The 11,069-nt window shown below is 30.2% G+C and overlaps 2 protein-coding genes and 1 pseudogene across 2 annotated transcripts; all 3 read right to left on the minus strand.

The window, feature by feature from the left end:
• Window positions 1-2,686: 2,686 nt before the first annotated feature.
• On the minus strand, window positions 2,687-4,136 carry LOC141690475 (uncharacterized). The gene is made up of 2 exons (XM_074495271.1): window positions 3,002-4,136; window positions 2,687-2,910 (listed from the first exon to the last, which is right to left on the minus strand). Exons 1-2 carry the CDS (start codon window positions 4,134-4,136, stop codon window positions 2,687-2,689), a joined length of 1,359 nt encoding a protein of 452 aa, XP_074351372.1.
• Window positions 4,137-4,613: 477 nt separating this feature from the next.
• Window positions 4,614-9,578, minus strand: LOC141690476 (uncharacterized; annotated as a pseudogene).
• Window positions 9,579-9,774: 196 nt separating this feature from the next.
• On the minus strand, window positions 9,775-10,350 carry LOC141690477 (uncharacterized). Its single transcript, XM_074495272.1, has one exon. The coding sequence runs from the start codon at window positions 10,348-10,350 to the stop codon at window positions 9,775-9,777; it is 576 nt and encodes a 191-aa protein (XP_074351373.1).
• Window positions 10,351-11,069: the final 719 nt, after the last annotated feature.

Below are 11,069 nucleotides of genomic sequence, written 5' to 3' on the forward strand. Positions count from 1 at the left end.
TTTCAAACATAACATAGCCTCATCATGTGATATATTACATTGTCTATTCATACCATGCGTTATGACTTCAGATTGGAAGATGTCAGACGAAACTGAGTTCAAAGTAAAAATCACACAATCACATGTTTTGCCACATTGCTATGGTGTTGTGAGTCATTTCTATACAAAGATTCTCTCCCTTTTGAAAAATTCATTTTCTTTTCATTAATTGATGATATTTGCATATGCAGTAATACATATTTAGTTCAAGCCATTAACAGATCATTGGGAAAATGGAACAAACATTATTCTTCATCATGGTTATTCTTCTTGGTTAGTGAAAGTAAAGAAAAGAAAGACAAAGATAACACTGCATGATGGTTGGATTGCTTTCGGCAATTTTTTCAATCTAAAGGTAGGAGACACTTGTTACTTTGTTATGAGAGAATGCTTCAACGAGTTTGATGTGACAATAATCAAGAAGGAAGATGTTTGATGTTGCTACTTGGTCATGTTTTATGAGTAGTTCTGTTTTAGAAATTCTGTTGCTATTGTATGACATTGGTTTAACCAAACCCTGTTCTATTTATTATTTTGGATTAATGTTTATCTAGTAACTTAGAAGAATTGTTTATTTATTAAATTAAGATTGTCAAGACACAATTTTAAGGAAAATGAATTTGCTATGTAAAAACTATGTTTGTAAAACATAAAAACTATATTTAACATATCTACACCATGTTCACTCTATACTATTTTTATTTTTGGATTTACATATTTTAAATATTAATTTATAATTATATAAATAATTTTGAGATTTTATCAAACCTAAATAATAAAACATAAAAATCATATTTTGAACAATATTATTGTAGTAATTTAACTGAATTGAAGGTAAAATTCTAAATTTTTGATTGCAAAATTATAGATTTTGTATATATTTCATCTTATGTTGAACAAAATAACACATTTTTAAAAAATATTTAAATTTAGTTTCGTTATCATGTACATATAGCGATTTCAATTAGTAAAATCATATAATTTCCTTATTATGAATATAATAATTTATTGATAAAACAAAATATATGCTCCTCGGGAAATATATATTTTCAAATTACATTGTACTAATTTTTTTGCATATAAGTTAAATTAAATATCTTTAACAGTTATTAATGAATTTCCATATTAAACTTTAAATATTCACATATACAATTAATTTCATTATGATCAACTAAAATGCCCCAGAATATTTAAATTAAAATTTAAATTTAAATTAATTATGATCTACATGTACTGATTGAAAATAATAAAATTATATAATTGCAATATTAGGGAAGAATAATTCATTTATAAAATAAATATTAAGCAATATTATTGTAGTAATTTAATAGAATGAAAGTTAATTCTAAATTTTTGGTTGCTCAATTATAGATTTTGTATACATTTCATCTTACGTTCAAAAAATAACAATTTTTTCAAAAATATTTAAATTCCTATTTATATTAAGTTTTGTTATCATGTACATATAGTGATTTCAAATAATAAAATCATATAAGGGAAATTATATGATTATAGTTTTATGAAAAGTAATTATTTTTTACAACTTAACATATGTTACTCATAAAATGTTCAATTTCAAGTTACATTGTCATAATTTTAATTATTGGGAAGTAAAAAATAAATTTTTTAAATATTTCTTAATCAAGTTACATAAATTGGTTATTATTGTAATTAAATTAATAAAATGTCTAAAATATTTAAATTAAAATATATTTGCGATTAAATATATGAATTCCAAAAAAACAATTGTACAACGAAATATATGTTACTCATAAAGTTTCAAGTTATATTTTAAACATTTATTGATTAATTTACATAAACTGGTTATTATTGTAATGATATTAATAAAATGTCCGTGAAAATTTAAATTAAAATATAAATTAAATTCACTATGATCTACATATAGTGATTGAAAATAGTAAAATTATATAATTTCAATATTATAGAAAGAATAATATATTTGTAAAACAAAATATTATACAATATTATTGTAGTAATTTAAATGAATGAAAGGTAAAATTGTAATTTTTTGGTGTGAAATTATAGATTTTGTATACATTTAATCTTATGTTGAACAAAATAACACTTTTTTCAAAAATAACAAAAAATAACACATAATGATCTACTAAAATGTCCCAGAATATTTAAATTAAAATAAAAATTTAAATTCATTATGATCTACATATAGTGATTGAAAATAGTAAAATTATATCATTGCAATATTATGAAAAAATAATATGAAATGGAGAAAAGACAATGATTTCTTTTCAAGCCATACCAATATATGAGCATGTGGGAGGCCTCTTTTCTGATATTCTACAACATACATCACTACAGATTTGCAAAAAAAATAAATGAGAGAAAATAGAATAGTAATCAACCGCACTCACTAAATTAAACAAAACATACCTGAAATACATTTTCCAAAGCAATTTTTGTTTTTAATATCATCATATAGCTGATCAAGTTTCAACTTGAAAACTCTAGCCAACAAATCAGGATTGTCTTGGGGTTGTTTTGAAGGAACATGTTTTAACATTTCTTGAATCTCAACCCACTGTGAGTTACACGTCATTGTCAAAAAAATAGCAGGATAACCAATTTCACGACATATAGCTAGAGAGTCCATAAAATATTGTTGCATGTATCACGCTGAACCAATGAAAGAAGAAGGAAGAACATATCCTTTACCAACAGAAGATGGTGCAACCAAATCATCTTTTGAGACAATGTCACGTAGATTATGATAAAGTTCACTTCTCAACTTATCTTGATTGAGGGATAACCAAATAAGTCTAGAATGTTCAATAGAAGAGAAAACATCAACAACAAATTGTTGGAATAATCTCCCTCCATACCTCAATGTTTGGCCTGCAAATTTTAACATTAATTTATGTTTTCAAACAACATTTGATAAACAAAATTCATATTTATGGTCAAAAGGGTTGAAATCAATATTTACCTTCATCTGGCCTAACCTGAAACTGGTATGAGTAGAATTCTTTAATAGACATATACTCTCGTTTCTTTCCTTCAACTTTATTCTGATTGGAATATTTAATCTTTTCATGGAACCCATCTTCGCCACGCGGGAATAACAAAGGATACTGTAATGACATCATTAAAGGATGCAAATCACTTATTTGCTCCAAACCAAGTACTTTATTATGTATTAGAATGTCACGCTTTCCACACGTATAAGTGGGATCACCAACTATCAATGTAGCAACTTCATCACCATTACTCATACTATTTTCACGTCCACTTTCAGAACGGTGAACCTTCATGAATATCTTCAAATCAACAATTTTATCTTCTTCAAACCGATCTCGAGCCATACGAAACTTTTTAACCAGAGGATTAACTTCATCAAGCATGTTAAGAATTCCCTGCAATACATCTCGATCAATAGAATTCCCATTCACCTGACCAACAACTTTGAGTCGATTCTCTATTTCATTCTGTGTGTCAAAAACATAAAGCTGACAAAACTTTGGAGTTCTTGAATCATTAGGCATCAAAGTACCATACTGATGGTAGTGCAGTCCAAGAATTCTATAAACCCATGGTCCCTTTAATTTATTGACTGAATGATCAATATGGGCACCATTAGAAGTCATACATACCATGGAGTTGTATGCACGGATATTTTGCAAAAATTTAGGACCTCGTACTGGATCATGGTACAATTCATGTAAGTACTCCGGCGTTGGTTGTATCTTTGGAAGTGTAACTTGTCCTTTGCAACAACAAATAGAAAATAAAGGATCCGCATTAACATTTCTCTTGTTTACACGCTCCTCATTCCACATCAGTGCATTGCAAAATTTACATTTTATCGTGGGAGGACCAAGACTATTGTATTCAGGGCATAGTGGCAAACTTTTTAGGTCAATAGCATCCGCACCATAATGACTTAGATTACTCGGTTGATGATCTTCCTCAGTACCATCACATTCAGGAAATTCATAAAATAATTCAGCACTATCAAAGTCATCTTCGATGTCACAGTCCCAAAAATTATTATTCTGCATTTCATCTGCATATACAACATCATAAACATTTAGATAACATTTCATAAAAAATGTATAACACATAGGTACTTAAATATTACCAAAATTTTCATAGTCATCACAATTACGCTGGTTCCAGTCATCAACTACATCCGTTTGCTTTGAACTTCCTCCATAATCTGCACAAATATAAAATAATTTCATTCAATTTATTATTTTTACACATAAAGTTAAATTTCTGGTTTCGGAGGTAATTACAATACCTTCACATGGAGTAGATCTCTGAAATTCTACATTCAGATCACGAGGACTGGCATTATACATTCCCTTTTCACTCTTTGATTTATTCTTCTGGTTTGTGGGATTTAAAATTATGGAATCAGCTGAAACAACAGAGTGTTCAACATATTTCAGTGGCCTTCCGCGGTTTTGTTTTGGAGGACATTTCCCTACTCAGAGATAAATAAAAAATATAGCGGCACAATCAACAATCTCATCATAAGTACAAAATCTCAACAATCAACAATCTAATCATGCGTACAAAATTTGAAATCAAAATTCTTAAGTGTACATATTTCCTTTACCTTGTACATTCGTAATATCCAATAATGGAGTATGGTAAAAACTGTTGAAATGAGCACCTACAATACAAAATTTTATTAAGATTACACACGCATCATAATACTAAGGACATCACTACATATATCATTATGAATATTCTACCTTGTATATTACATATAGTAAGAAATTCACCTGAATTACTTCCATTGCCACTATAATTTTTTACAATAGATTGAGGAGTATTTGAAGAGTCAATTGAATATTTTCTTGGTCTTCCAGGTGTTTGTGGATCAACTAATTCAAGTGGAACAAAATCATCATATTTTTTAGGTCTACCATGCTTTCTTGTGAACTGTAAATCTTTGACACCTACGTATATTTAAGTAAAACAATTTCTAACATCATGTGAGATAAATCAAAAATCTTGATAAAAACATACATAACTGAAAATATCATCAAGCCCTCGCAATTATGTAAACTCGTGTCTACCTGCAATATTTTCTACAGTAATATCTTTTCTTGATCTTCCCCTTTTTCGTGGTATATCTCCATGGACATCATTGTATTGATTCTGCAACACATTGAATGCAAACATGTAATAATATGAAGACATACCACTGCAAAATATATGGTAACATGAAGACATACCACTGCAAGATCAGATGTACCTAAATATGAAAAAGAAAGAACAATCAGCATACAACATAAGTCATAAACTTTATTAAACAAACAATATCCCAAATACTCACAACGATTTTCCTTCAACAACACATCTTCACTTGCTGGTTCTAACACTTTTCTAGGTCGGCCCCTTTTTCGCGGCAAAATATCATTGTAACTATCTGAACACAATAACAACAACCTCTAATGATTACATTATACTAAAGATAGTAGATGTACAAATGCCCAAATCATAAATGGACATACCATATGCTTGCAACACCTGAGATTGCATGTTCCCACTACAATTCACATGCCTAGCATTACAATTCTCCTTATCCTAAACAAATAACATATACAATATTAATCTCACATGTTATACAGAAAAATAGAGGAAACTCTTCAGTACACCAACCATATCCTTCTCCGTAGATACAAACTTTGACTCCAATGATGTATGTGAAACCCAAATCGTATACAAAAGCTGGGTGTTAAAATAAATTTGAAATTTATTATTGAAAAAAAATGAAGGACCACAAATCTGCAATAAGGAGCAAATCAGAAATGATTGTTATTGAAGATGATTGAATAAACACGATGAATTGTTTATGATGAAAAAATCTAATTGAATATGCAATAGAATAATAGAGAACAAATTTGAATTGATAAACTTACGGAAGAAGTTTGAAAATGGAGAAGAGAGTTAATGGTATACAGCTGTGAATACTGAATTATTTATGATTTGTGACATAATACTGACATCATTATTACATCACTGGTGGAAGGAAAGTACCACCTTGCCCTTTTTACAATAGAAAATATGAGGGGTAGTAGGTGTCATTGTGTGAAAAAAGGATCCAGGATTTAAGATATATATTGATATGGCCTATCACATCCTGATGGCTAATTCCCGTGGATTGATAAATGCAAAGTAAATAAGGGAAAGATATAGTCATGGTTTGAAAATCAGTCCAATAATTCAATAGTTCGAAACATCACCTAAGCCCCTATTTGGTTGGAAGAAAAATGAGGGGAGGGGAGGGTTCCTACAATAAAAAATGTGTTTGGTTCATATTTTTAAAGGAGAGGGGAGGGAAATGAAGGGGCCCAAAATCCCTTTTGGGTCTTATTTTGTTTCCTCCCGATTTGGGGTTTTTTGGAGGGGAGAAATTTTATTGACAAAAATGACCTTACACCTTCTTAACACTTACATATATCCTAAAGGACTTATATGTAATTTTAATTATAAACCCCTCCCTTCCCCTCCTGTACAAAACATAAAAGATAATTTTAGAAACCATGTCCCTTTTCCAAATGAAGGTTGTCAAAGATTTATCTTAAAAAATGATGTATATTTCTTAATTGCAAAGGTCTCATATCCGATAGTTTCAAAGTTGTTAACTTAAAAAACTACATTATTACCCAATATTAACCAAAATATAAGTTCATGCTTATAAAAATAAAACCAAAATATAAGTGATGAATTAAGTTACTCAAGATTCAATAATAAACAAAATAATGCATAAAAAATTTTTGCAGAAGTTTTACAAATTATCATACCTCATTTATCAATTCATTCTCTCCAAGTTCTTGCAGAATTTTTATCAAACAATCGAAACACAACACATTACAATCATTAGAATAACAATAAAAATATTCAAATAAATGTCAAAAATACAACTTATGTATAAACAAAGTCTTTAAATATAATATCATACCTTCATTGACTGGAATTCTTTGTGATATTATATCAAAAATCTGATGAACAAAGAGAGAAATATTTGAAATCAGATACAAATAATAAAAAATTTCAAAAGCGAAAATTAAATAGAAGAACAAAGAACAAAACAGTTAAGAAGTAATAGAGAATTAGAAATTGAATACTTGAAAATGACATTCAAATTATATAATATAATATTACCTATATAGAAAAAGAGAGGAAATGACCATTCAAATTTTGAATTGAAAGTGATCAAGAAACTTTGATTGAAAGCACAGTAATTTAATTTCATTGTTTCAGTTCATCCACATCCACTTGCAGTACAATTTGTTTGTATTATCTAAGTATACATGTATCACAAGTATACTTTAATTTGCAATTTGTCTGCAGTAAGAAATTTTTTTTTTGAATAAAAATATGAGATCAAAACTTTTATTCATAAAAAGAATTTTTTGAAAACAAATATTTTAACCACGGGGTCAAACGTCTGTTGCCAAAAAGTCAAACGTCATATATTAAAAAACAGGAGTATTAATACTCCCTTTGTCCCGCTGTATTCTTTACATTGGTGGACGAGGGATCGACGCGCATTTTAAGACTCCCGTAAAGTCTGGTTATCTAAATAATTTTAATTTTTTTCTTTAAATAAGAATATAATGTTTAAATATTTATACAGAGAAAAATATTTTTAAAAAAATTCTAAAATTATATTTTATAATAGTCTTAAAATATGTGTCAATTACGACGAAAAAGTACGTAAAGAATCCGGTTGTACATGAGGAGTAGAAATTACTAGTAATTAGTGAAGTATTAATTTATCGGTCTGACTATTGTGTGCCCTTGAGAAGAACCCATTTTTTTTTATGAAAGTTAGAGCACCCACAACGTTGAGGGTCGTTTTCTTATCTTTTTGACCCCACCCACATTCCACCTAAGCAAAAGTGGGATAGAAAACAAAGTGGCCAAAGCATCATGCGACCCACTTCCCAGTTTTCAATATATTTGTTTAATATCTTGTACATACTCTTCATAGTAAGCTTCAGCTGTGTAAAATTTTGACAACATAAATTAACGTTATTTATTCTATTTGTTAATAAAATGATTTTACTTTGAATTTTTAAAACAGATTTAAATCTATAATAATCAAAATGAAGTGATTAAAATTCTAAAAATATTACTAAATAAAAAATCACGTAATTAAAATGCACCATATTATTTAAAACATTAAATAAAAAACATCACACGAGAAAACATTGAATTTAAGCATTACAATATAAAATAAATTAACGATTGTTATGAAACTGGAAAATATGCTCAACCAAGTCATTTTGTAGCTGACGGTGTATCCGTTTATCACGCATCTGCATACTGTTTTGAACATATGTTTCATACGGGATAAAATGTTCTTCACCTAAATTTGGTTCTGGTAAGCCATTTTTTGCATCATCATAAGTTGGTAGTGGACCAAATTGAGTGGCATATGTGTCTCTCTCGTCTTCAACAATCATATTATGCATTATGATGCACGCTCTCATGATTCTGCCAAGATCTGCTCTATCCCAAAAATGTGTCGGACCACGTACAATTGCGAAGCAGGACTGTAACACACCAAACGCTCGTTCAACGTCTTTTCGTTGGCTTTCTTGATATTTTGAAAATAATTTCCTTTTCTCACTTTGTGGACGTGGTATTGTTTTAACGAATGTTGACCATTCAGGATATATTCCATCTGTTAAGTAATATCCTATATTATAATTGTTTCCATTGATTGTGAAATTTACCTCTGGAGCACGACCTTGTAGTAAATCATCAAATACTGGTGACCGATCTAAAACATTGATGTCATTATTTGATCCAGCAACTCCAACAAATGCATGCCATATCCATAAATTAGATGAAGCAACTGCTTCCAATATAATTGTTGCAACTCCTTTGTGACCACTCATGAACATTCCCTTCCATGCTTTTGGATAATTTTTCCATTGCTAGTGCATGCAATCAATACTTCCCATCATACCAGGAAAACCACGAGCCTCACCCATCTGTAATAGGCGTTGCACATCATTTGAGTTCGGCTTTCGTAAGTATTCACCCTCAAATATTGTAATTATATTGGAGACAAATTTTTTCAAGCATTCAACCGCTGTACTCTCTCCAATACGAACATAGTCATCAACAGCGTCAGCAGATACACCGTATGACAACATACGCATTGCCGCAGTGCATTTTTGTAAGGATGATAAACCTTTTCTTCCCACTGCATCAATTCTTTGTTGGAAGTATGGATCAAAATTTGAAACAGCATCCACAATACGAAGAAAGACATGTCTTCCTATACGGAATCTTCGTCGGAATATATTTTCTGGATATACTGGATTAGGTGAAAAATAATCATTCTCCAGACGTTGATGACCTGCTTCACGATCTCTGTAAATACACTTTCGAGGCGTAGATGTTGAACTCTGTCCATATATTTTATGAAAGAGCTCGACTCGACGATTGTCTTCAGTGTCATCACAAAACTCTTCAATGAATTCTTCAATGAATTCTTTAGTGAAGCTTTCTGGTGTAGGTGTTTGATTCATTTTGATGTGAATTGAAAGAATTGATACATCTTGTTTATATAGAAAGTAAAAAACGAATATATTCCAACGGATAGCTTACAAATAAATAAAAACAAATACTAGTTTCCAACGGCTAGCTTACAAACAAATACAAACAAATACTAGCTTCCAACGGCTAGTTTACAAACAAATACAAACAAACAAGAAAACACAAATTCTAGTTTCTTGCTATGATTTTCTCAAGCAACTTTGCATGAGCCTTCCGCTGAGTATCATTCATTTTAGTAGTATCTGCCATAATGACCTGTAAATCCATCTCAGATTGCATCGCCTCAAGCTCCCTTTGCCGAATTTCATTTAATCTATCCATTATGTCCATTTTTCTTTCGTGATTAAGTCGTAAAGATTCCCATTCATCAACTTCTGCAGCCGCGGCCTTCCCTTTTCCTTTCCTTTTAGTTGCAGCTTTTGTACCTTTAGGACGAACCGGTTCAAATTCATCAGATGTTGGTGTATCGTTATTTCCTTCTGATGAGTAAGCTCCAGAACTACTTAATTTAGTTCTTTTAGAAGTTGCACTAGTTGGAGGAGCTCTCCACTTGGGATGTCGACGAAGCTCACGCCGATGAAGCTCAAAGTTAGACTTCTTCTTGTAATTAGTTAAATGCTCTTGATGAGCTTTCTCAATTATTTTGTCCAAGTTTGAACCGCTCCCGATTTTTCGCTGAGCCTCGTCATAACACGCACCAAATTTTTTAGCACCTTCATTTATTCTTTGCCACCTTTTTTTCATTGCCACAACTCCTCTTTTAATGACACCGGGATTATCTTCTTCACAATATTGATGAATTCAATCCCAAAATGCTTCGGCTTTTTGATCCGTACCGATTAGTGGATCAATTGACACATTCAACCATGCACTTATTAAGAGTTTATCTTCAACCCACTTCCACTGACCGGTAATTTCTCGTAAATCTTCAATTTCTTCGCAATCATCATTTAGATCAATAATATTTTCGTGACCAAAAGCCGGTACTTGCGCTTCCGGAGAATTTTGGATATTGATCGGTGTTTGTTGAGTTTCAAATTGTGGATTTGAAAATGGAGGAAATGGAAATTGATATGGAGAATTTTGAGGATATGAAAATGAAAATTGAGAGTTTTGAGAATTTGAAAATTGATATTGAAAATTTGGATTTTGAGAATTAGTAAAATTTTGTGGATTTGGAAAATAGGGACTTGGATATGGATATGGAAATTGAGGGTTTGGACTTTGAGAATTCGAATTTTGATGATTTGAAGATGGGAGATTATTTGGATTCATATTTTTTTTGGTAGATTTTTTTTGTTGAATAAAAAGTGTGAATAAGAAGAAGAGAGAGTGAGTATTTATATAGAAAAACTCTAACCGTTAAATATTTACGTTGAAATGTAACGTATAAAAAATAAAAGCAAGCTGCTACAATACCGTTGCTTTGTCCAGTTTTTACATTTAAGCAATAAAAAAATTAA

This window comes from Apium graveolens, chromosome 10 (assembly GCF_009905375.1).
Source record: "Apium graveolens cultivar Ventura chromosome 10, ASM990537v1, whole genome shotgun sequence".
Classification (NCBI taxonomy): domain Eukaryota; kingdom Viridiplantae; phylum Streptophyta; class Magnoliopsida; order Apiales; family Apiaceae; genus Apium; species Apium graveolens.